This window comes from Emys orbicularis, chromosome 10, assembly GCF_028017835.1.
Source record: "Emys orbicularis isolate rEmyOrb1 chromosome 10, rEmyOrb1.hap1, whole genome shotgun sequence".
In the NCBI taxonomy this organism is placed as follows: Eukaryota; Metazoa; Chordata; order Testudines; family Emydidae; genus Emys; species Emys orbicularis.
The window spans coordinates 16769581-16796876 of record NC_088692.1 but is presented as its reverse complement, the minus strand read 5'-3'; the positions used below and the strand labels follow the sequence as shown (position 1 = coordinate 16796876).

Here is a 27296-nt window from a genome sequence, read left to right as displayed (position 1 = left end):
TCGCAGTATTGACACCCTCACTTCTATGCTGCCTTCAGAGCTGGGCGGCCGGCGAGCAGTGGCTGTTGGCCGGGTGCCCAGCTCTGAAGGCCGCGCACCCCCCAGCAGCAACACAGAAGTAAGGTGGCAATACCATACCATGCCACCCTTACTTCTGCACTGCTGCCTTCAGAGCTGGGGGGCCAGAGAGTGGCAGCTGCTGACTGCGGGCCCAGCTCTGCAGGCAGCAGCGCAGATGTAAGGATGGCAATACCATACCATGCCATCCTTACGTCTGTGCTTCTGCTGGCAGCTGCTCTGCCTTCAGAGCTGGGCTTCCAGTCAGCAGCCACTCCTCTCCAGCTGCCCAGCTCTGAAGGCAGTGCTGTAGCTAGCAGCAGCACAGAAGTAAGGGTAGCAGTACTGCAACCCCCCTGCAATAACCTTGCGACCCCCCCGGTGACGTCGTGCAGTCTATATGGTTTTATAAAAACATGATAATAAGTGAATATAATGTAACTGGGATAGTTTTAGAAAAATATGGTAAAAAGTGAATATAACGTAACTGGGATATGCTTCAAGCAAAAGGTCTCTTGTAAGGTATCATTACAAAGCTTATAATCTACTGAGTGTGATCATCCAATTTGTATAAATGTACCACTCTTGTATCTAAACTAGAAATATGAAATATAACTCTGAGAGCCTATTGTAATTATGTAAAGTGTGGGCCATTAATGATGGTTTGGAATCTTGATGACTCCCATTAACAAGGACCATTGTCTGCAGATGGCTGTGTTTACCTGTTAGTCTTCCTGTATATGTGTGTGCTGGCAAGGGCAATAAAGTCTTGCAGTGACATGTGATCATGTCACCTGAACTGGAATCCATCTTTAACCTGGTGCTTTTCCAGTGGGGGGGTGTGGAAACCCAGAGGGACAAAGGGTTCCCGCCTTATGCAAAAGATTTATAAAGGGGTGGAAGAGAGAGAGAGGAGCCATCATGAAGAATCCCCTAGCTATCACCTGAGCTGGAACAAGAGCTGTACCAGGGGAAAGAATTGTGCCCAGGCCTGGAAGGTGTCCAGTCTGAGAAAAACTTACTGAAGCATCTCTGAGGGTGAGATTATCTGTATTTAGTTTGATTAGACATAGATTTGCGCATTTTATTTTATTTTGCTTGGTGACTTACTTTGTTCTGTCTGTTACTACTTGGAACCACTTAAATCCTACTGTCTGTATTTAATAAAATCACTTTTTATTTAGTAATTTACTCAGAGTATGTATTAATACCTGGGGGAGCAAACAACTGTGCATATCTCTCTATCAGTGTTATAGAGGGCAAACAATTTATGAGTTTGCCCTGCATAAGCTTTATGCAGGGTAAAATGGATTTATTTGGGTTTAGACTCCATTGGGAGTTGGACATCTGAGTGCTAAAGACAAGCACACTTCTGTGAGCTGTTTTCAGGTAAACTTGCAGCTTTGGGACAAGTGATTCAGACCCTGGGTCTGTGTTGCAGCAGACGGGAGTGTCTGGCTCAGCAAGACAGGGTGCTGGAGTCCTGAGCTGGCAGGGAAAACAGGAGCAGAGGTAGTCTTTTGCACATCAGGTGGCAGCTCCCAAGGGGGTTTCTGTGATCTAACCCGTCACACCCCCCTCCAACTTCTTTTTGGGTCAAGACCCCTACAATTACAACACCGTGAAACTTCAGATTTAAATAGCTGAAATCATGAAATTTACGATTTAAAAAATTCTATGACCATGAAATTCACCAAAATGGACCGTGAATTTGGTAATGCCCTACCCATGTTCCTACTTGTGGATCTATCAACATGTAATAATAATGTACCAAATACCTGTATGCTATACTGTATATAATGCATCAAATACTTGGGTATAATGATACTGCATCAAGTACCTGTGGCTATTTTTATAGAGAACAATATTATACGAAGTGCCCGTTACTCACTTCACTTACCTGTATATATCATATCACACTTAAAATATGTGCATTTTACATCCAAATATTCCTATAACAGTTAATAAAATGATAGTGGGCAATGTTTTATGCTGTTTGCTATACTCTCTAGGCACAATGGACAAAGTCTTGTGATAAGACGTGGTGAGACTTAATTAGCCAAGACAGCATCATTTAATGATTAGGGCATGAAACTAGGAGCTAGGAACATCTGAGTTATAGCTCCAGTTCTGACATTAACTCACTACCTGGCCTCAATTAAGTCATTTAGGTGCCAAAAGTAGGGCAGCCAAAAAATTAAGAGTCAGAAAATTAGCAAATGCCTTTGAGAATATTAGCTCTGCTCTCTGACTTCTGTTTCCCCTAAGTCTAATCCGAGCCTCATGATCTGTAAGCATACAACTCACCAGTCAGCACACCCTCGGGGGGCTGGGCATGGCATATCCGGAGCTCCTCCCTTAGCACTTCCTGCCAAACAGCAGTTCTGGCCCAGTGGTGTTGCTTGTTGTGACTCAGCCCTCCAGCCAGGTCACAGAGCCCCACACATATGGGGTACACTACTGGGGTACCAGTAGTCCTACAAATAATAATCTGTCAATTTCACATGGAACCATCAGTCCAAGTCTGGACTCATTAGTTCTTACCCCTGTAGTATAGTGGTGGTGGGGGGAGGGGTTACAGTAGTCCTTACTCCTTGTCAGCAGGGGTTTCTGCTCCTCCTTCCTCAGCAGTCTGGCAGAGGAACTCAGGTCCTCCCTCTCTACTGGGTTCCAGACCACAGACCCTTGAATAGGGAGACAAGGCCCAACTGCACAAGGGCTGCCCCCTCAGACCACTTCCTTGCTCTACCTTGGGCTTTTGCCTCAGTCTCTTCATGGGTTCTCAGCATGTCAGTTCCAAAACATACCTTCCTTTAGAGAGGCTCCATCTCCCAGCTATCCCGCTCAGCTCTCTGACTCCCCCAGGCTTCTCCCACTGAGCGAGAACCAGCAATCTGCTCTCCTTCCTGAGTAGGGCCTAACTGAGCCAGGCTCAGGCCTTTTCACTCCTTCCTCCAGGCTTAACACCTACTGCAGGCTGATTGCGCCCACAGGCCCTCATTAACCCCTTCTGGCCCAGTGTGGGGTTGGTACATACCCATCACAGATCCCCCATCTATCTCAGCAGGGTGTTGTGGGGAGTAATTAGTTAATGACTGTGTAGCTCTATGAAGATGTACAGCACTATTTTATTTTTAATTAGTTTGCAAAGTACTTTGAGTTCCTTTGATGAGAGGCTCTAAAAAAACACCATAGATAATCAGGTTATGAATTAAACATATGAGAGGGTGGGCTGAGGAGGTAAGGCCTAGCTGGCACGGGGAGAAACTCTGCTGCCTTTCTCTCAGGCACACAGACTGTGTATGGTCGGGTAAGACAAAGAGAAAATGGAACAGCACTCTTAATGATACTTATAAATTATATTGAAACAGAAAATGTAAACATGCTGAAGCAAGCATATGCCTCGGGCATGCTGAAAACCATGCACATGCTGTCTCGGAGACACAGAGGCTTGTTCTGAAATTCTGGGGCCTATCATCATCTGGTGTAAATGATCATAGTTCCACAATGCAGCTATGACAATTTACACCACCGGAGGGCCTGTTCTGTTTGTTTGGGGGCAGACTCTAGCCCTGTCTCTTCTCTCCCCAACCTCCGCATTCCTAGGGCATACAAGGACATGCATGCAAAGGGAAGACAGGCTATAGGGAGCCCACACAGCAGTAGGCAGATCCAGTAAGGCCTATTTTCACAAGTAATGGTTGCTGGAGGAGAGCATCCAAATCTCTTTCAGATTAAGCAGCCACCTAGGCCCCGATCCTGCTCTCGTTTCAAATCAATGGCAAAACCCCATTCGGCAGGTCTGGGCCCCTAGTTCATAAGTTGGGAATGGGGCTGCCAATTTTGGTTGAATGTATTCCTGGAGGTTTCATCACATCACATCCTCTTTTATTAAAGATTTACTTTTAAATACCTGGAGACTCCAGGACAATCCTGGAGGGTTGGCAACCCTAGTAGGGGGAAACTAGGCAAACTGCATGAGGGTTTGTGTTTATCAGGATTTCACAAGGTCAGAATGATGTGGATTGTACAGTGAGTATTCTCTCTGGGAATTCTGCCCACTTTGATCTACAGAAGCCCAAGTCTTTGTAACAGGGTTTTGTTTTAATCAGTCCTCCCCCTACTAATGCAAAATGGCTGAAAAGCGAAAGAAATAGGAAGCAGAAATGTTTAAAAATCAGCAATAAATGCTGATGTAAAAAAGAAGTGCAGCTACAGGAGCGTGAAGTATGTCTTTTAATTATAAAATGCAGGTATCTTGACGTACATAAAGTTAATCATCTAACTGGCATAGTGCTGCCACACCACGATTTATCCAGTGTTTCTGTGGCTGGTCTGAAGGGAGCTCTATTGGGAGAACATAGTTAGTTGAATGGCCTGTAGTGGACAAGGTACCTCTTCTTGCACTTGTCTTGTAAACAGGGCATGAGTAAATGTTCTCATGCAGAAATGCTGAACTTTCTCCAGGTTTCAGCCAAATTACAGGCATAGAATCATAAAGGATTTTTGGAAGTGATTCCCCAATCTGCATGGTTTCTCTGTCCCAACGGGCACCTTCTAAAAACAGTCCTTTCACATATGCCCCATCTTCTGGCATTTTCTCCATGCTGTGTTCCTGTCTTGTCACCTGGAATGATTAAATAATTGGCTTTGGTCTCCTCTTATATCCAGAATATATTTACTCGTGGAATCATAATATCTGCAGTGCTCAGATAGCTGATTAAGGGCCTGATCCAAAGCCCAGTGAAGTCAATGGGAGGTTTTCTTTGGCTTCAATGGATTTAGGATCAAGCCCTACATGCTTCTTTGGTGTCCCCGTCCTGCAGTTCTTAAGGAGACCCAATCTATCTTTTGTTCATACTACTGGCAAATATGCTTAAATAAAATCGTATGTATTATTGAGTTCTCCATCATTTTAGTGGCATATGTATAGTTGTATGCATAGGGAGTGAACTTCACCTTTGTATAGAGGACTGCACACTAGTTAAATACCACTTAAGCCCTCAGAATAGGACTTAAGTGCTGCATAGGTCTTGTGCTGGCTCTCTGCAGAGGGATGAATTTTACTCAGAAATCTTATGATAAGAATGAATTAATTAAACAAAAAGATGCCTTGGTGATCACACAATTAAGATACCAAAGGAAAATTAACAAAATATAAAAGAAGAAATTAATGGCACTTAACCCAAACAGGGCCCAGGCTAAATACTCCTGCAACAAAAGTAGGGAGGCACACAGCAAAAAAAACCAGTACACTCAATCTTGTGCATCCTCTGCTACTAAAGGGAGTTCCTTCAACCACTGGTGGCTACTTTCCTCATATGGAAGTGATTGTAATAAATCCCCGATGCTGCACACAAGATATGTGACTGATACATCTTCTCATTTGTGCTTCCATTGGTTTGTTTTCAGAGCACTCACCAAGATGGTTTTTAAGACCATTTTTCTAGCATGTGGCAAGTCTCATAAACACAGGCCTTGATCGTGTACCATTGCAGTCAAGGGGAGCTCTGCCAACTGACTTCAGTGAGCGTAGTAGTATCAAAACAATGGAGAATCCACAACAATACTTCTAAAGATAATGTATTTTTCCATGCCCTAGTGTTTCACAGTCTGCTCATTATGGTATATAAGTGTTTAATGTTCTTTGGACACATTATTAAGGGGGGAGGGACAGCTCAGTGGTTTGAGCATTGGCTTGCTAAACCCAGGGTTGTGAGTTCAATCCTTGAGGGGGCCACTTAGCAATTTGGGGCAAAATCAGTACTTGGTCCTGCTAGTGAAGGCAGGGGGCTGGACTCAATGACCTTTCAGCATCCATTCCATGAGATAGGTATATCTCTTTCTGTGCAATCCCAATAGCCCTGAATCCCTCACTTAAACTATTACCAGTTTATCTCTCCAAGATCCTGTTTTTCCCATTCAGCATTCATTTTTCTCACTAGTTCTCTAATATTTTTCAGACTAGTGTCTCCTAGCCAAGGGATCAATTAAGTAGAAAAATAGCCTCTGGCACTTCTAGCCTCTAAAAGCTCTGTAGGGACCCCGGTCTCTGCAGCCTCAGAATCTATTTCTGATTGTTCAGGAAAAGCGTCCCCTCTTCAACAAGAACCCAGTTCCACTGTAGCATTCCACATCAGTTTCCGACTCCCCAGACAAAAGTCTCCTACTCCAGCCAGTATGGTCACAGAGCTGATGCTGACAGCAGTAAGAATGGGGCCCTCAGGCTGTAAGCTCTCCAGAGCTGAGATGCTGGGCCAGGAGCAGCGGCACAGGAGCCAGCAAACAGAACTGGAAACAGGGGAGTTTGAATAGGTGTTTGTAAGAGAAGTTTGGGGAAGGGAGGAGAATGGTGTTCTGGATTTTTGTGGGGGTGGTGGTGGTTCTTTTTTTCTTGAGAGGAGCTTAGGCAGGAATTCTATGACAGCTACTGAGGCAGCAGTGGTAGTGACCCAAGGAATGGAAGAGACAATGAAGATGACTGGATGTGGAAGCTGCAGGATGTACATTATCCTGGAGCGGGTACATGAAAAGTGCTTCGTTTGAATGAAGTGCCACAGCTGATGGAAGAGAAGATCCAGGGTTTGGAGATGCAAGTAGAAACTAAGGTTGAGTTTCAAAGGGGATTCGAACGATGATGGAGGGAAGGTGAGAAGAGGCTCAAGGGAAAACTCAAGACTTGCAGACAAGTTATTTAAGTTAAGCGCCAATGTTGACACAAGAAAAAAATGGCTAACTGGCCATCAGCAAGTTTAGGCTTGAAATTAGACAAAGGTTTCCAAAAATCAGAGGAGTGAAGTTCTGGAACAGTCTTTCAAGGGGAGCAAAAAAACCTAACTGGCTTCAAGACTGAGCTTGATAAATTTATGGAGGGGACGGTATGATCAGATTGCTACAATGATATGTGGTTCATCTGCAACTGCTAGTAGCAAAAATCCCCAACAGGTGGAGATGGGGCACTAGATGGGGAGGGCTCTGAGTTACTACAGAGAATTCTTTCCTAGGTGGTCTTGCTGATGTGCTCAGGGTTCAACCGATCGCCATACTTGGGATTGGTAAGGAATTTTGCTCCAGGTCAGATTGGCTGAGACCCCTGGGTATTTTTGCCATCCTCTAAAGCATGAGTCACGTGTCACTTGCTGGTTTAAACTAGAATAAATGGTGGATTCTCTGTAACTTGAAGTCTTTAAATCATGATTTGAGGACTTCAGTAACTCAGACAGAGGTTATGGGTCTAATGCTGGAGGGGCTGGGTGAGGTTGTGGCCTGCAATGTGTAGGCGGTCAGACTAGATGATCACGATGGTCCCTTCTGGCCTTAAAGTCTATGAGTCTATGAGATTCCAATTTCTGTTACACTGGTGTAAATCTAGAGTGACTCAGGTTCACACTGACACCCTAACATGTCCCCATTGTCTTGTCTGTAAAGTGCTAGTTTGTTTTTGTTCTTTTCGTACAACACATGAAAATGGTTTGTATAAATGAAATTCCTCCACATATTTTTACCTCAAATTCAAATCCAATATGATCAATTGGGATGGTGTATTTTCTAGCATAGTTCTGTGAAACCCCTGTTAAGAAGGACTGAGTAAAGTAGAATCCCGATATCCAAAATACGTTGGGTGGCCCTTCGTTGATCCACTCCTGAATATGAAAAAAACCCCAATATATTTATTAGCAAAACCCAAAACATGTATTTCTTTAGATTGTAAAAACTCTTCAACCCTATCTTGCTGCTGAACACAATGTAAAACATTTCTCCTTACCGAAAAGTCTGAAGTAAAAAGCTGGAAACTTTACATTGTCGCTACAGAGTAAAGACCAGATTGTGAAGTCCTAACTCAAACTTTTGAGCAGTTACTCACATGGATAATCCCAAGAGGACTGCTCATGAGTAACTGCTTGTGAATGTGTGTAAGAAGTTCACAAACTGGCTCTATTTGGGAATTATACGTGACCCTAACTGAAGTAAATCCTCTCGTTCAGCTTTCACACATTGGTCCCTGAGATGGATCCAAACCAGTTTTAGTATACCTGGAAGAAGGCCAAACGTGTAAGAAGATCAGACACATAGCTGCCCAGGGGTTTCAGCGATGGATAGGATTTGGCCGCCCACATTGGTGGTACTTTGCCTCCGAGCATGCTGTTGAAAACATCCTCAAGTTCAGACGACATCAACACTTGACCTTTGATAGCTTTGCCTAAATTGACAAGACTGCTCCGAACAACTTCTGTAAGCCTGCAGATAAAGGGGAGATTGCCATTTCATTACTCACTAAACCTCTGGTCCAAAGCCAACTGAATTCTATGGACTGACTGCCATTGACTGAAAGCCCTGGAGAGTATTGAGAAATTTCTCACTGTATCTGTAAATACCAAAACCATTCTTTGGCTATTAACTTCTAGTAAAAACTTACAATAGACCAAGGAAATTAATTAACAATAGCTTTAAACTTTAGATACGTGTTGAAATATTGTCATATGCTGGGAATATAGGGGACTGAATGACTCAGAGGATTCGTAATAGGATATGTAGTCTTTCACCTCATCATCACTCGTTCACATCTGGTCCAGGTTAGCAGTGACTAAATGTTGTTACTATCAGATAACTGACCATCAGGATTCAGGGAGTCATTTGCTGCAGCTTTCAAGTATTTTGAATCTGCTCTCAAACAGCTTTTGTAAAAGAAGTTTATTATAAAATGCTTGCAATTGTCTAAAGCTTGTGACCTGGTGCTGATCATGAACACAAACATTTTAGCATCTTTCAGGTTTTGTAAAGTTAAAGAAAACAGGCTGCCCCACCTGTTGAATCTGATAAGTTCTTGCCTAAGAACTGTATTCATGGACTCCTCATAAAGCACTGGGTATTTCTTCATTACCGCTTCCAGGTTAAAATCATTTGGTAATTTGGACAGGATGTCCCGTGCCAAATCTTCAACAGTTTCCTGAAATCAAGAATGTGCAGAGAATGGGGAATTTTTTCAAATGGCCTTTTTTGGGGGCCCTGTTCCCCACATTATTGGGGAGCTATGAGCTGGCCTGACTGATCTGAGGGACTATCGGCACAGAGCAGAAGAGGGTGTGAAAGGGGCTCCCTGGCTCCTCCATGATCATGGCCTGTGGAGCTGGAGAAAGGGGTGGGGAGCGGATGAAATGACTCATCTTCCCCAAGCTGGCCTTCTGTGGATTTTGGCCCCTGTATCTTCACCACAGAAGTCACCCAGGCTACTGCAGCCCTGAGACTGCAGCAACTCCTATGGAGCAGCCAAAGGGAAGCACAGCTGACAATCTGTATCCTAGCAGTTAAGAACCTTGAGGACAGCCATGTGTGTGTGTTGAGGGGAGGATGTGGGGAGAGGAAAGGCCTGCTACAACCTCTTGATTTCTGGGGGAAGGAGACCTTTGGCCCTAATGGGCCTATGTTGCCTGACTGACCGTCCTTGAGGTGACTTCCCAGAACCGTGGACTCTGTGCCCAGGGCAAGTCTGAGCAGAGATCCTGCTGAAGGAGATCTGACTAATGCTGTGTGGGTGAGGAGCCCAGGTCAGAGCACAAACCTCCAGGATTAGTATTTGCTCAATGAAATTAAATTCCATATTTTGAAACTGCCTTGGAATCTGAATCCAGGAGCATAATCAATTGTATGTTTCAATTATCACTGTCACAGTTGCAATGTGGTGATGATTGAATCCACAAGGAGTCACTCAAACCCACTCCCGGCCCAGAAGTCATAGGTGGAGTTGGCTAACTCCTCTAAACTATAAGGGATGATGCACTAAGAATGCCTCTCTAAGACGCTTCCTTGACAGGGGATTGTTTGGATCCCCACTCCCCATTACCTGTGGGGACTTGCCACCTCCACCCACTTGTCTAGGCAGAGTCAAAAGCACTCCACTGAAAAGCTGGTTGGTCTCCTGATTATCTTTAGTGATGTCTGCATTCTCATGAAGCCCAAACACTTCAGGATGTGTTGTAATTGGTAAGCTTCTTAAGTAGTCAATGTAAGACTGCAAGGAAAACATGTAGTTACCAAAAATGTGTATTTAATAGCTTTAATGGAACATAATGAGAATGTAATACACAGTTGGTCATGTTCAAACACATGAATTCCCAACTAAAAAATCATTGCTTTACGTAATCCAAGCACACAAATACAAAAGCTTTGAAGATTTCAGAAACTAATTTAGGACCTGATCTTGCAGTCCTCATGTAAGTATTGAGTTTATCTAATTTTCTATACTAGCTAATAAACTCCGCAGCCTTACGCAATTATGCTGTTAAAATCAGGAGCCAGATGCAATATTTTCAAATATTAAAAGAGCTAGACCTGGGCAAACCATGCTGTCATGGTAAAAAGGGCCTGCGGGAGCTGTAGAGTCCCCCTGCATAATTTCTCTGCAGCCTGACCCTTCCCAGCTTTGCAGCACCATAATGGTCCTGAAGTAGAAAACCTGCACAGATGGGGCATCAGTTTTACTCATAGGAAACAGAACATTGTAAGATCATCGCATCTCTCATCAAGTTGCATCAGAACATTAAGTAGAAAAGCAGCATCACTTGCCCCATAACCTCAGCCACGCTGAACACAACACCATCAACAGCCTCAGGAACAACTCTGACATCATAATCAAAAAGGCTGACAAAGGAGGTGCTGTCGTCATCATGAATAAATTGGAATATGAACAAGAGGCTGCTAGACAGCTCTCTAACACCACGTTCTACAGGCCATTATCCTCTGATCCCACTGTGGATTACCAAAAGAAACTAAACCATCTGCTCAAGAAACTCCCTGAAAAAGCACAGGAACAGATCTGTACAGACACATGCCTAAAACCCTGACCAGGGGTATTCTATTTGCTAGCCAAGATCCATAAACCTGGAAATCCTGGATGCCCCATCATCTCAGGCATTGGCACCCTAACAGCAGGATTGTCTGGCTATATGGACTCTCTCCTCAGGCCCTACGCTACCAGCACTCCCAGCTAACTTCGAGACACCACTGACTTCCTGAGGAAACTACAATCCATCGGTGATCTTCCAGAAAACACCATCCTGGCCACGATGGATGTAGAAGCCCTCTACACCAACATTCCACACAAAGGGCTGGTCTACACTGGGGGGGGATCGATCCAAGATACGCAACTTCAGCTACGCGAATAGCGTAGCTGAAGTCGAAGTATCTTGGATCGAATTACCTGGGGTCCACACGGCGTGGGATCGACGGCCGCGGCTCCCCCATCGACTGCGCTACCGCCGCTCGCTCTGGTGGAGTTCCGGAGTCGACGGTGAGCGCGTTCGGGGATCGATATATCGCGTCTTAACGAGACGCGATATATCGATCCCGGATAAATCGATTGTTACCCGCCGATACGGCGGGTAGTGAAGACGTACCCAAAGATGGACTACAAGCTATCAGGAACAGTATCCCTGATAATGTCACGGCAAACCTGGTGGCTGAACTTTGTGACTTTGTCCTCACCCACAACTATTTCACATTTGGGGACAATATATACCTTCAAGTCAGCGGCACTGCTATGGGTACCCGCATGGCCGCACAGTATGCCAACATTTTTATGGCTGACTTAGAACAACGCTTCCTTAGCTCTCGTCCCCTAAAGCCCCTACTCTACTTGCGCTACACTGATGACATCTTCATCATCTGGACCCATGGAAAAGAAGCCCTTGAGGAATTCCACCATGATTTCAACAATTTCCATCCCACCATCAACCTCAGCGTAGACCAATCCACACAAGGAGTCCATTTCCTGGACACTACTGTGCTAATAAGCGATGGTCACATAAATACCACCCTATACCGGAAACCTACTGACCACTATACTTACCTACATGCCTCCAGCTTCCATCCAGGACACACCACACGATCCATTGTCTACAGCCAAGCTCTAAGATATAACCGCATTTGCTCCAATCCCTCAGACAGAGACAAGCACCTACAAGATCTCTATCAAGCATTCTTAAAACTACAATAGCCACCTGCTGAAGTGAAAAAACAGATTGACAGAGCCAGAAGAGTACCCAGAAGTCACCTACTCCAGGACAGGCCCAACAAAGAAAATAACAGAACGCCACTAGTCGTCACCTTCAGCCCCCAACTAAAACCTCTCCAGCGCATCATCAAAGATCTACAACCTATCCTGAAAGATGTTCCCTCACTCTCACAGATCTTGGGGGACAGACCCGTCCTCGCTTACAGACAGCCCCCCAACCTGAAGCAAATACTCACCAGCAACCACACACCAGAGAACAAAACCACTAACCCAGGAACCTATCCTTGCAACAAAGCCCGATGCCAACTCTGTCCACATATCTATTCAAGTGACATCATCATAGGACCTAATCACATCAGCCATGCCATCAGGGGCTCGTTCACCTGCACATCTACCAATGTGATATATGCCATCATGTGCCAGCAATGCCCCTCTGCCATGTACATTGGCCAAACCGGACAGTCTCTATGCAAAAGAATAAATGGACACAAATATGACATCAGGAATCATAACATTCAAAAACCAGTAGGAGAACACTTCAACCTTTCTGGTCACTCAGTAACAGACTTAAAAGTGGCAATCTTGCAACAGAAAAGCTTCAAAAACAGACTCCAGTGAGAAACTGCTGAACTTGTATTAATATGCAAACTAGATACCATCAATTTAGGCTTGAATAGAGACTGGGAATTGCTGAGCCACTACACACATTGAATCTATTTCCCCATGTTAAGTATCCTCACACCTTCTTGTCTTTATCACTACAAAAGTTTTTTTTTCTCCTGCTAATAATTGCTCATCTTAATTAATTAGCCTCTTAGAGTTGGTAAGGCAACTCCCACCTTTTCATGTTCTCTGTATGTGTATATATATCTCCTTACTATATGTTCCATTCTAGGTATCCGATGAAGTGGGCTGTAGCCCACAAAAGCTTATGCTCAAATAAATTTGTTAGTCTCTAAGGTGCCACAAGTACTCCTGTTCTTTTTGCGGATACAGACTAACATGGCTGCTACTCTGAAACCAGTTCAAGACTGGTGAGTCTGTATTCTGTGCATACAGAGATACATTCTGACACTCTTTATGATCTTACATTTTTTTTGTTTCTTGGACACAGTAATACACAGCAGTGTACTCTGAGAATATTATTCTTAAAAGTTCACATATAAACTCAATGACTTATTAGAAGGAATTTCTGTCCTTTATTTCCCTACCTGGTATGGTCCATGTGGTGGTATATAGTAGTCATCCCCAGGTGAAAGTTTATACTTCTCCTGTTCTATATCTTTATTATAGACTATGGAAAGAAGTGACAGAAGAAGACGCCTGTCTTTGTCATCTGTTACTCTCCCACCATAGTTACATTCCCCTGGGAAATTAAACAGAAAACAAGGCTGAAAGATTGAATGGTTATTTATAAAGACATAATAAAAATGGCTTACATTCAAGAATTCCTCTGGTAAGCTGAAAACCATGACAGGAACTAACTAACCCAGTGTTGCTCAAGCTGTGATCTCTTGGCCATAAATGGTGTGGGGGGCACTTCCAGCTGGTCTGGGAAACTCCTTCCCTCACAATGATGAATCATGTCATGCTTCAAGCAGCAATGCTTCCTGCTAACTGAAATCCCTCTTTGGGGCTCTTTTGGCCCTTCCATTTTCCAGAGGCTTTATCTGACCAGCTAAACTCCAAAAACTAAACACTTCTCTAAGCCCTATATAACTCCTTCCTGTCTTTGGTATAAACTCAACCCTAACTCTATTTGTGCACGATGACAAAACTGTAGAGACATAAACAAGCAAGAAGACAGAACCACTCTGCAAAAGGACCTGGAGAGATTAGAACAGTGGGAGCTGCAGGCAATGAAGAGAGATTTGGTTCTAAGAGAATAGAAACTTTTATACCAGGGAAGAGGAAATAACAGCCTAGGTACAAAGTGGGGAGACAGACAAGCAGTCACACCTGTTACATTAAACAAGTTTATTTTCATATCTTCTCTCCATAATACTATCCCAATATTACTTTTCATGTAACTACATTCTCTATTCACTGCAAAGAAGCATGAAATCATGTTTTGGAGGTTGGGAGGTGTCCATGAGCAGGCCTCTAGCTGAAGAATGAGCAATGTCTAGGTGACTGACTACCACGAAATATTATATTAACTATTCACAAGGCACAGGGCAATCCCCAATACCTTACAAGGAGCGGGGATTATCACACTCCCTGGCAAATCTCCAGCTCTGAATATGTCATGCTTTGATGTATTGGTCAGCCAAGGTGACAGAGATGCCATTGATGCTTTTGTTTGACAAATGTTAATCAAAGCCCAGGAGTTTTTCTGGACCACGAGTAACCTTTCTAGCTATGCAAACTACAACAATGATCTAGTTACTCAAATCTTATGCCTGGGGGTATAAGCTGCTTGGCTGGGGGGAGGGAGGAGGGCAAGAAAGAATAACTAAATGGAATCTATCCTATTTATCAAGGACCATCATTGTAGTTATGATGTTATTATTCATCACCTGAAGTTATTTTTATATAATACCCACCAGTCTATATACATTACAGAGTGCAACTTCTATACCTGTTAGATAGGTCAGAGCTTCAAATGGGATTTCTTCATACTCATTCAGAAACATCTGGATCTGTCGCATACTGATTCTAAGATCAGATTCATTGAATTCATATGGAATATTCCAACCTGTTCAATTAAAAAAAGACATGTGATGCAGTGGTATATTGTCCTGATAACTATGCTTAGGAAATAATGACATTGGTATGAAGTCATCATTACAGAATAACAGTCTCCTGCCACTAGATAACTACGCAGTGAAGCTCAGGCATCTGCCTGAGTGTTTACTGCCCAAGTTCGAGATCCTTAACAACATCCTATCCCAGTGCAACATTATATACTTACTGCATTCCAAATAAAATTAAAGATGTGCCCATAGGTCCTGACATTTTGACATTGCTCACAACTGAAAAGCTGTATTCTAATAGATGTACAGTGCATTAGCTGATCTGAAATCAGCTGGTTAGCAAGACCATAGGAATTCTGACTGATTTCAATTTTTTAACCTTTGTGACTGACTGAACTTATACTTTTTACTTTTTATCAATAAACAAATATCCTCCTTCTAGCAATCTAACTGCTGTGCATTTAAATAGGTTCAGTGGTTGCTACTAAAAAGATAATGTTTAACAAGAATTACTACATATCACATAGTGGTATCAAAGATATGGAAGTTATTTCATATCCTAAGTATAGGGAAATGGTAACATGTAAGATAAACTCTTGGCAGATGTTGTCTTTTTAATGGTGATCATTTTGAATAATTCTGATCTGAATAAAACATAGTCAATATGTCACTATATATCAAACCAACCTTGCAAAACTGTACCCGCTTAGTCATCCAGGACAGGTATCTTTCTCTGACAGACAAGTCAAATATTTTTCTTTTATCATCAGCTGCATGATCAGGTGGGTGAGTAGATTGTGTGTATAGAATGATTAATTTGTATGATAAGTTAGCAATGCTGTGTTAAGCATACAACGTGCATGCCAAGTTCAGACTTGGTGTAAGCGGGCAGAACTCCATGTAAGTCAATGGAGTATATGACATCTGAGTTTGTCCCTAAATATTTTTAAAAACAACTTTTAATTCCACACCATATTTGTTGGTCATGTAAGACTTATTTACAAAAAATGAAACACAAATCAAATTCTTATATATGTTATGCTTTTGGAAATTTTCATTGTATGGCCAATTAACTGCAGCTAAATAAATTCAAATGCTACACTAAAGGAACACGTGTACTAGCTTTGCTCGATAAAAAAAGTAAAAAAAATAATTGAATAAAATTCAATTTTTATTAATCAAAAAGGTAAATCATTTAAAATTAAAACTTGAATAGGAGTTGTTTTTGACAAACAAATAGTTTTTATGTAGAAATGTAATAAAATAATAATAACAACAATAACAGCAATTTATGACAACATAAATACATACTATGTTTACTTTGCAAGCTCCCAGTGACTTCCATAGCAGTTTTGTCTGAATAAGAACATCAGGAGTCAAACCTGTGTGTATTTATACAGCCCAAAACCTCAAAATAGCTTTTCAATGTTGCTTCACTATATTCTATGCAATGCTGACACACATAAAAATTCCCAGCCATCATCAGATAACATGACCATCCTCTTGTCACAATGCTGGAGGTAATGCTTCTGGCTGGCGTTCTGGAGGCAAGACTGAAGTAACATATTGCAAAACTGCTAATGCTTTTTAGAAAATCTGCAAAATGATCCAAATCTTACCCAATGGGCCAAAATTTTTCCTTTCTTGAACCAGGGCATGGAAAAAGCAAAGTCCAAAGAGCAATTTTTGCCACATTTCTTGTTTTTGGCAACTAGTAAAGAATGCAGGATCAGACACTGGGTCATTGAGGTATGATCGTAGGAGGTTTGCTCTAACCCCTTTAGGAGGTTCATTGGTCATTTTGATGCCATTCTGGAGAATACTGACAGGAAACTTTTCTGATGGATAACTGGTTAACCATAATCTGAACAGGGTAAAGACAGAAACATATTTGATTACATATCCTCAGTCTTGAACTGCATCAGTTTTAAACTTTATTAATATGAGTCAATTGCAATCTAAATATATTTTTAGAAACAGGTGTTTAGATAAATTGAATATCTACATAGAAAAGATGGGTTTCAGAGTAGCAGCCGTGTTAGTCTGTATCTGCAAAAAGAACAGGAGTACTTGTGGCACCTTAGAGACTAACAAATTTATTTGAGCATAAGCTCATGCATCTGATGAAGTGGGCTGTAGCCCACGAAAGCTTATGCTCAAATAAATTTGTTAGTCTCTAAGGTGCCACAAGTACTCCTGTTCTTTTTATAGAAAATATGGTGTCTCGATTACATATTGCTATTTTCTCAATGATCTTTAAATATTCTAATGTGATAATTATTCATATAACCTTTTTATTCCTTTTTACTAGCAGTCCTAATTTATATTGGAAGTAATCCCACAGAAAATGGAAGAATATTAAAGTTTCTACCTGAATTTTTCATGGGTATTCTCAGGCACTATCATTTCTTCACAGATTTTCTCCAAAGCAGGCATCCAGCTGGTTGCAAGATGGCAGTTTTGTAACACTACCCAAGTTCCATCAATGATAGCCTGACATATCATTTTTGCTGCTATTGGACCCTGGCCCTGGCCAAGTGAAATAGTCTGAATGCTTGTACCTCCCATGCCAAGATCATCAGCAAACTTTAGCAAACCTTTTATAGAAAATATAACGCACACAAAAGCTTTTAGCAAATAGATCCATGTTGCGTATGTCATTTATATAATCAGAAACACGATTAAAGGTACAAATGTTAATCTGCATTCTAGTCAATTAAAAAAGAAAGAAAGGTAAAAGTAGTCAGGTGGTATATGTGACTGAATCTCCCAGACAGTTGCTGTTTTTAGACGTAAATTACTCCCAATTTAAAGAGTGGTGTAAAAGGGCCTTAGTATAAATGAGAATCTGGCTTGGAATCTAAATCTTGTTAAACCCCTGAAGATCGGAGATTTATTCATTTAATCAGCATTATAATTATAATTTATTTTCCCCATTTTCTGCCCCTATTTTGGTGTGTTTTCATGAGGTGTTTTTACAAGATAAAGGACACGTGGAAGGATAAGAATGTTTGAAATTCAAAGCTACTACTACTACAATTAATTTACTGTACTATAAAGGGACTATTTAAATGAAGGAGCCCACATGTTATCATGCAAAGATTTCAATTTAAAATCTTTTTTTAACCTCACCTGCCATAGGATCAGCACCTGGTGATAATACAAAAATCAAAGGTGCACAGCAATTGGAATCATTGTAACTTCCCGCAAGGTCAAAGGTGGGTGGTTCTATATAAGTTCTTCCCATATTTTCTGTGATGAAATCCTGCATTGCTGGAATGATTTTATCAGGTCTTAAACACCTTAGAATGATCATACGATCTAGCCCTACTAATGTCTTCCATACATCTGGGAATGCCTCTTCCTGGGGCTTTGCAGAGTCATAAATCATTTTCCACTTTGAAACATTCTCCCTTACATGATCCATCAGTCCATGAAGGTTTTTTAGACTAGATGCACGTACAATCTCAGCCCATGATTTGTCAGTCAACCACTCTGGGGCTGGGTTGAGGTAAGGGTTATCAAGAGCAACACCTCCTGTCAATAGGAACCGCCAAACCTCATCATCTATTTTATCTTCTCCTTTCATTATTCCTATAGTCAGGAGGAGGGAGAATAGCAGTTTATCCTTCTCAAACAGTGAACGGCAGACGTTATTGTAGATGCTTACTGTGAAATGTTCAATTATATTCTCAATTCTCTCCTTTAGATCATCACTCTTTTTGCTATTAGCAATGGATTGAATGTACAAGTTAATGAACCAAATTAATGAATACTGGTACATAGGTTCAATGTTTGCCAGATCAGAAATGCAGAAGAAGAGAGTTGCTGAATGAACAGCTACGGGCTTGTAACCCATTCGAGTAGCATCTATCTGCATTTCAGTTACAGATGCAATTTCCTGCTTTTCAGAGATTTCTTCAGATAGCTCTTTGGATGAAGACAAAACCTTAATTGCTGTTTCATCTTCTAAGATGTTTCCTTCTGACTTGGAAAGAACCTCAAGGATTTTATCTTCTATCTCCTTCAGCTGTTTCTTGTTGGCCGCACTTTCTATGATCAGTTTATTTTTCTTTTCTTCCAGCTCAGGCTTTTCCTTTGCAGCTACAATTCCAAGAAGTTGGTCCTGAAGACCTAGTGGTGTAATCATGAAGTTGAGTAGACAAACTTTCACAGCCACTTCAGGAAAATAATGAGGATTCCTTAAGCGAGTTGTCATGTAAAACTTGAAGTCTCTTGAGTATTCAATTATATTTTCACCTAACCTCATGTATTCCACACCTTGTTGCTTGAATGTTAGCTTTAGCAATATAGGCTCTATGAAAGCATCTAGTTCTTCACCAATATTTTCAAGCAAGACTGGTGTTCCAAACTGGATAGCATTTTCCAGTATCCTCACATAGTTCGTATCAGACAGTTTGATAACTGAAAGCTTATTAGCTTTCTCCATATTTTTTATCCACTTGTTGGCTTGCCTTTGAGGATCAATCATTAAAGCCCATCTTCTTGAGTTAGAAACAATTATACCATTATCAATTGAAAATGAATCAATTGGCAATCCAGCAATCTGCCAGGCACGGATTTTGACAGGATCCCCTAAAGTATTACTGAGGCTAAAATCATTGGAACATGGTACATGCTTCTCCTTGCATAGGGCCTGCCATTGCTTTTGGCATTCAAGGCGATAGTCTACAGTAAAGGCTCCCAAATAAGCCACTGTTCCTGAAGATAACAAAACATCACCAGTAAGATCTGTGTATCGGATTCCCAACAATCGTGCAGCTTCTGTCCACCTATCTTTCTCTCCTCCAAGTCCACTAATCAGCTTTTCAGCTCTTACCAGCTTTTGTGAACAGATTTCAATGTTGTTTTCTAATTCTTTCTTCCGGTTATTCATGCTTTCAAATTCATCGTTCAAAGCTTGGAGACGGTCCATTACATCCTTAAGTTCTGCACGCTTTGTATTTAGCTTTTTCATTTGAATTTCAAGTAAACCTTCCGCCTCCTTAAGACGCTCACGTTTTGGAGCAACCACTTTAGCTACACGGTCATACACCTCCATGGCTCTCACCCATTTGCATAAGCCTTCACAGGCTGATGACACATTTTTTATGACAGCCGGCTGAAAATCTGGATGCTCAATAAACCTCTCTCTGATCCTCTTCATTACAGCAGGAGGAATATTATCCTTGTCGTATGTCTTTAAGCTTTCAAGGAATTTCAGATCTCCTAGAAGCTTTCTAGAGATTCCCCAATAGTCTTCTATCATTTTACCTGTATTGCACATAAATCAAATCAGGCTTAAATCAGAGGTATTCAAAATTAAAATACTTTAAACACTGATACGAAAAAGCTAATACTAATTATCTTGCTGTAGGTTTGTGCCATACAGATGCAGTTAACAAATTTTAGAAAAATGCTTACATATTAAAATTCAAATAAGGACACAGCATCATTAATCTGTGTTGAACTGAAATTTAGTAGGCATGTACATTAACGATACAACAATTTTAATTTTAATCTGCCAAAAGCAAAGGGAGAGAGAAACAAATGGTTATAAAAGTTTTTCGTGGTTGACTTTTATTAAATAAATCCTATTCTGAGGATTTCCTTCCTAATTTACATAATAAAAGCAATATTTATAACTATTAATTCCTAATTATTAAGGGATAAATTGTGGGTGCACTAGATAGGGGAGAAGGTGGTAAAAGGCATCTCTTCCCCTCTTCCATCCAGTATGCTTATGTGTGACACAATACTAATCCTATTAATCCCCCTGTGCAAAAGGCTGGCTAGCATGACTAGTGATGCTCCACAGGTCCAACAGGAGTGGTTATCTAGAAATATGGCATAGCCTGGATTCTGCCTCCCCTACATGCTTGGTAGTGTTTGGCAGGTGGCGCTGGAGGGGAGCATGCAGGTGTAAGGTACAATATCAGAGGGGTAGCCGTGTTAGTCTGAATCTGTAAAAAGCAACAGAGGGTCCTGTGGCACCTTTAAGACTAACAGAAGTATTGGGAGCATAAGCTTTCGTGGGTAAGAACCTCACTTCTTCAGATGCAAGTAATGGAAATCTCCAGAGGCAGGTATAAATCAGTCTGGAGATAACGAGGTTAGTTCAATCAGGGAGGGTGAGGTGCTCTGCTAGCAGTTGAGGTGTGAACACCAAGGGAGGAGAAACTGCTTCTGGTACAATAGTGCAGCATGCTCCACCAGAGCTCTCTGAGGCATCCTTCCTGCATCTGCAAATCTTAGCTCGGTGTGAATGTAAAGCAGAATAGGTGACTGTGTCTCAGCTAGGACACAGATGACACAAACAGTCCCTAAGCTTTCACAATGGTATTATTACCGCTGCCACTTGGATCAGGCTTTCTCTCTGGTTTCATTCCTTTCATTACACAGATACTCTCCATAACAAGCTTGACAGGGCCTGGTGGATTCTGCATGGCTTTGACAAGCGAGATGTCTGAGGGGTTCAGGGTATCAAGAGCTGACAGTGCAGCCTCTAGAGCTGGCATGGCCTCTGCAAGGTCCCCTTCACACTCTTCCTGCAAATACATTGAACAGAATACTTTAACCCTTTGAGTTGCACAGTCTATTGTAAACTGACTGACATGAGCTGAGAGATGCTAATGTGGCATTAGTGAACCATTTGCAGTTATAATTAACTAGGAAAAATGTACATAGCAGTACATTTCAAGCAGAAATAACTATTTTAATAATCTGTCCTGACAGTTTAGTGTATTACTCTATACACAGTCATTTTAACTGCATCTCACCACCATGTTCCTTTTTACAGTTGAAGGCCCAAGGGATATCTCCATTTCACTATTTAAACATCTTCAACAGACTTCTGCTGACTTGTTGCAGGTACTGAGAAATGGGGGTGAAGGGTGGTGAAGCGTAACAGATTCATGGGACATCAGAAGTGTGCTGAGCAGCTCATTTCTTTTACCATGTGCATGTTACTATTACAGCAGAATGCAGCATAGAGCAATAACTTCAGAGAGAACCCCAGGTACCAGCAGTTGTATATGTTTTGCATTTCTGCAATAGTTGAGACAGTGCTGGAGAGTCTCACAATCTCTCATGGAGGTCTTTGTGCCACCGACATCTGGTCATGGAGATATTCCCTCTGAGGATGTTTGGTCCTGGCCCATGACTGAGGCTCCTGGGTTACTATCATAATATAAATAATAATAATTTTTTCATGACCATCTCATTCCCCAGTAGTATGGATACAGGGTTCTGGATTAATGACTTGCAAGTCCTGGCCTATATACAAGAATGTCACACACAAAGCACTGCAGGACAGTTTCCAACAGGATGATGGGATACTATGTTGGGACACCTCATCTCCTATTGTCCAAGACTTAATCTCATCCTTGTAAAGCACACATCTTGCTTTTCTGCTACATTCATTAGAGTGAATGGAACATTAGGCTCGCTGGGCAACATTGTAACAAGACAACATGTTTTGTGGGCCTGTCTGCTAGCACCAAGGGTATGTCTATACCGCAATTAAAAAGCCGCGGCTGGCCCGAGTCAGCTGACTTGGGCTTGTCGTGCTCGGGCTAAGGGGCTGTTTAATTGCAGTGTAGATGTTTGTGCTCGGGCTGGAGCCTGGGCTCTACGATCCTGTGAGGTCCCAGAGTTCAGGCTGCAGCCCGAGCCCGAACATCTACACCACAATTAAACAGCCTCATACCGCAAGCCATGTGAGCCTGAGTCAGTGGGCACCGGTCAGCTGCGGGTGTCTAACTGCATTGTAGACATAGTCAAGAGACTAAGGGTGAAACTCTAGGGTCTGTAGAAGGCCCCAGTGCTTTGGAGCTACTGCAGTCCCAGTGCATGGGAAATGGAGGTCTGAGAAGCTACTCCTACATGCTGTAGAATCCAGAAACACTAGCACAGAGTGGGGCTATGGATTGGCTGACAGAGTGACATGGCATAGTTATGTGTCCACAAACTGAAAATACCATAAGCCCCACATAAAGCGGTGGGCTTGGCATATCATAACCTGCTGCTCCAGCTTAGAGGCTATGGCTCCTGTCTGCATATAGCAGCCACAGAGTAACTGCACTATGCCCCACATAAACTGTGGGGAAGAGATTTCTCCGTCCCCCCAAAACCTTTATAGGGCCTCTATATAAAACCTGTTTACTGGGGCTTTAGGCAGAAGATGAGACTTATTCCAGATAAATAACAATCCTGGAAACATACCCCGCCCATGTAATTAGGTCCATCTCTTTCTTTACTCAGCTGCGTAAGGGGACTAACTTTCTCTTTCAGGAAGATCTGAGATGCACCTTGAATTATGTGTGCAAGATGCATGTTAAAGTCAGGACTGGAAAAAGGAATTCTGGGAGCACTGTAGAATTAGTATCTGGCCATCACTAAATACAGCCAGGGTAACATTTGTTAACATTATTAACATCTCAATCATCATCTCTCATGTTTTTGTTTTTTTTAATTGCATTGTTAGGAACTTGGGCCTCACCTGTAAAGTACTTTGCATCTATCTCCTCAGCCTCCATTTACTTTGAGGGAGTTGAGACAGATTCAGTACCTCACAGGGACAGGCCCTTGTAAACTACCTTAATAGCTTTGGAAACAGCTGCAGCATCATTAGCCTCCTTTTCATCTGCAGATACTAGCTCCTTCTTTGCATCTACTTCAATCGTTTCTTTTTCTATCTGGATCATCATTTTCTCTGTTTCTGCAGAGGTTTGAATTAGTTCAGGCTGAAGGGCAGTCAGCTCCTTCTGCATTTCTGCAACCTAATGAAGATATCAAATGAGAGAAATCCTGGTAATTTTCATGTGTATTTCCTGTCTCAATGTGATAGGTAGAAAATGGTAAAGATGTTATGACACATAGTACAATTTAAAAAAGGACACTCAGCATACAAATCACATTTTAAAAAGTAGCCTTCTCGCCTATTTTACTGAGATCTCCTCCTGTTAAAACTGAAGCAGATTTTAAAAATCTAATGTTTTTTTTCATATTTGTAGTGTCTTTACTTTTTGCAATTCACTCAGCCTGGACACTGAAAATAAACTGATCAGTTTTGCTTTTCTTATAGTCAGCTGGTGTACCCCAATGCTTCCCTCCATTTACATGCATGGATGAGAATGAAATCCAGCATAAACCAGGCAAGGGATACAGAAGTGGGAATAGCAGCAGATCCTTGGGGTGCTCTCCTCTACTAGGGAAATGCCCAGAAGTAGGAAGCTCCTTTGTTTTGCCAGGGTCTGTTCCAGGAGTAGCAGGAAGAAGAGCTGGGAAGCTGTAGAGTTGGGGGCTTGGTGGATTTCCTAGTGCAAATCTCCTCAAAAGGTAATGCTCATTCATGCAACAGTAACTCCCTTTCTGCATCTTCTTCCCATTTTGAAAGGAGGAATAGGCACAGGCATGCACAGCCAACGTCACGAAAGCTCTTGAAGAAACTATGCTGCCAGTGATTCTTCAACTGGGGCTCTGAGAAAACTATAATGTTACTTGAACTTAACAAAATTTTTCCAACATGTTTGGTTAAGTAGCATTTACTCCATTCAATCTTAGATTAGGAGATCTACTCTGAAGTTACATGCCACAGTTTCTTAAAATAGCTAAGCAAGAATCTCAGATTTGCTGGTGGCTTTTAAGAGGAAAACTATTAACACAACTGTGAACAGAGAATTAAGCTTGCAACTCTTATTAGCGTTAGTGGACGCGGTGTGCTAAATTAACCATATGCTATGTTAAAAAATATTCTTCAAGTTTTCTGTCTAAACTTACTTGTGAAGATGCAAATTCAAGTTTTTGAAGACCCACAAGATAACGATTTCTCATCATGTCAACTTCTTGCCTCTTGCTATTTAGTAGAGCCTTAAAGGTGAGAATCAGTTCCAGATAAGATGTTGGTGTTACATAGTTGTGTCTTCGCAGTGTGCTGTAATAGCTGACAGAGAGCTCTCTCACACTTTCTTGGAAATATTTGCACATTGACACAACCCTATGGAAAATCTTACATATTAATATGAATGAAAATATCTCTCTATATTAATCCTGGCAATTTTGTGTCCTACTAACTGTTTGGTTATTTCTATTAGCATCTAAAACAATGGAGTCAAAGTCTGCTCTTGGTTACTCCAATGTAAATCCAAAATAACTACACAGAAGTCAATGAAATTATATTGGTGTTACTGAGAGAAAAATTTAGCCCATTATTTAAAATATATTGAGCTAAATTCTCGTCTCAGAGAGGATTTTCAGAGGTACTGAATATACATAGTTCACACTAAAGTTAAAGGGAGCTTCAGGTATTGAGACCAATAAAAATTGGGCCATAAACCCACACAGACCCAAGCTGACTATTGTCCTAGGGTGGCTCCCAACTGGGGTGTCCACCAGCGTCTGGCAGCAGCATCACTGGTGTGCCTGCCCCAGTTTCCCCTTCATTAGTTCCCAGAAATAGTCTAAGCAGTCTTTCTGAATAAATATAGTACTTGCAGGGTTAAGTTATTACAAAATAAAGCCCTGTATGTATAAATCATAATAAACCGAGTCCCCAACAATCTATCAGCGTCCCACCTCATCTCAGTGTCTCCCATCATGGTTACCTCTCAGGTATTGCTCTGGCATCTCTCAGCAGACCTCACCCTAGCCCTCAACCCTCTCTGGCCCCGGCTCTCTGGCTCAGGAAGGTCAACAAAGTCTGCTGGGTTCCAGGCATGCCTCCCGCTGCAGATTTCCCACAGGCAATTCTCTGGCATAGGTGCCGACTTTCTAATTTTACCGGGGGTGCTCGACCCCTGCTTGCCCCAGGCCCCACCCCCACTCCACCCCTTCCCCCAAGCTCCACCACTGGCTCTTCCCACCCTCGCCCCATCTCTTCCCATGGCCGCCCTGCCTCTTCCCACCCTGTTCCGCCCCCTTCCCCAAGCGCATCCTGCCCTCGCTCCGCCCCTCCCCCTGGCACCTCCTGCATGCCACCGAACAGCTGATCTGCAGTGGGCAAGAGATGCTGGGAGGGAGCGGGAGGACTGACTGACTCCATCTGCACTCTAAGGCAGTTCTGACTCACCAGGTCTATCCCCCCTTGGCTCTAGAGCCCAGGTGTCCTCTTTTAAGCCCCATCTATGGGTGAAATGACCAGTCTTACAGGGCCAGTGTCACCCTGTAAAAACATCAATGGAGTTGCACTCTTGTAACTAAGGGTATGTTGACATTTTGAGCTGAAGCTGATAACCACATCTTCAGCTGAAGCATCACATAGCTGTGATGTTATCCTTATATGATGCTTCAGCTGGAGATGTGATTATCAGCTTCAGAACCCTCTTGACAAATAAACACATACGCTTTTCTAATTTCATCTTCGAGTTCGACATCCTCCAAAAACTTGTTTGCAACCATTTCCAAAGCATCAGTGGGCCAGGTCTGGAACCAGTCAATGGTGCAGCAGTTTATCAGTGAAGGGAACATTCGTAGTCGATTCCGGAATGCATCTCCAATTGGACTCATTGCTGGAAAGAATGCATATTGTTCTTAAGTCCACCAACAGTTAAGAGGCAGAAAGATTTAGAATAAGACATTGTGCGTTATATACAGACCTAAGACGATATGTAAATTTTTCTTCACTCTTTCAATAAAGAAGTTGTACATAGCAAGTGGAGTGGCCTCGATTTTCCTGCCTTCCGTCCTTGCTGCAGCCTGCATTTTCTCAACAATGTCAGCCTTCTCATCTGCTGCGAAGATATTAGGCACATCACCTGTATTTAAAAGCATGTTAACATCCTCCACAAATGACTCGTCCTTTATTTGATTGTCACAGAACAAAAAAGACACATTTTTGTTACTGACGCCAGTCTGCAGCATGATTCGTTTCACATCCTCCTTCCATTCGTTGTTGCCATAGGACTTCGTGATTTCAATCTGAAAAAGCTCAAAAGCATTCATGAAGGTGGCCAGCTTGGTAGCACTTTGTCGCCCACTCCCACCAATTCCCACCAAAAGCAAATGACCATTGTCCTGTTTCAGTACTCTGCATATCCTTGAGATATGCTCGATGGCAAACTTAAACATGACCAAGGACATTGGAGCCTTGCTGATATTGTTGTACTCATCAAGGTAATATTCCATCACGGTTGTCAGTTGCTTTAAGTCTGTGATTTCATCATAGGCTTTTACATCACTGTCTGGTTTAAAGTAGTCTCCAAAGAAGAGGCTGCGGATATTATTATCGGTGATCTTGCCAGTAGGTGACAGATGACTCAGTACCTATGCAAAAGACAAGATTCAACTGATAATTCAGACTCTATTTTTTCTCTAAAGAAATACTCATCCATATCCACACAGTAGTAGGTCCTACTGCTGTGGAAATGGTATCTTCCAGCTGTTCCAGTATATTATTTTAGACCAAAAAAACCAAAACAATGTATGCTGAAATGTTTTTCAGATATGCATACCTCAAAATATGGGCATTCTGATTTCACTGTCCAGTATATGTCCAAGTTTCCAAAAAGCCTAATAATATACCCACAGCATATATG

General features: G+C 42.1%; 1 protein-coding gene across 1 annotated transcript in view; it reads right to left on the bottom strand.

The window, feature by feature from the left end:
* Positions 1 to 4330: 4330 nt before the first annotated feature.
* The window catches only part of DNAH3 (dynein axonemal heavy chain 3), a 127480-nt gene continuing 104514 nt past the window's right edge, over positions 4331 to 27296 (bottom strand). Inside the window, exons 48-62 of the mRNA XM_065411988.1 lie at positions 26358 to 27024; positions 26105 to 26270; positions 24544 to 24760; positions 23361 to 23543; positions 21113 to 21311; positions 17896 to 20037; positions 17135 to 17360; positions 16383 to 16627; positions 14649 to 14765; positions 13279 to 13433; positions 9899 to 10066; positions 8862 to 9004; positions 8091 to 8295; positions 7563 to 7700; positions 4331 to 4684 (exon numbers count right to left, since the gene is read on the bottom strand). Coding sequence (XP_065268060.1) covers positions 4331 to 4684; positions 7563 to 7700; positions 8091 to 8295; positions 8862 to 9004; positions 9899 to 10066; positions 13279 to 13433; positions 14649 to 14765; positions 16383 to 16627; positions 17135 to 17360; positions 17896 to 20037; positions 21113 to 21311; positions 23361 to 23543; positions 24544 to 24760; positions 26105 to 26270; positions 26358 to 27024 — 5325 coding nt within the window. The remainder of the gene's footprint in view (positions 4685 to 7562; positions 7701 to 8090; positions 8296 to 8861; positions 9005 to 9898; positions 10067 to 13278; positions 13434 to 14648; positions 14766 to 16382; positions 16628 to 17134; positions 17361 to 17895; positions 20038 to 21112; positions 21312 to 23360; positions 23544 to 24543; positions 24761 to 26104; positions 26271 to 26357; positions 27025 to 27296) is intronic.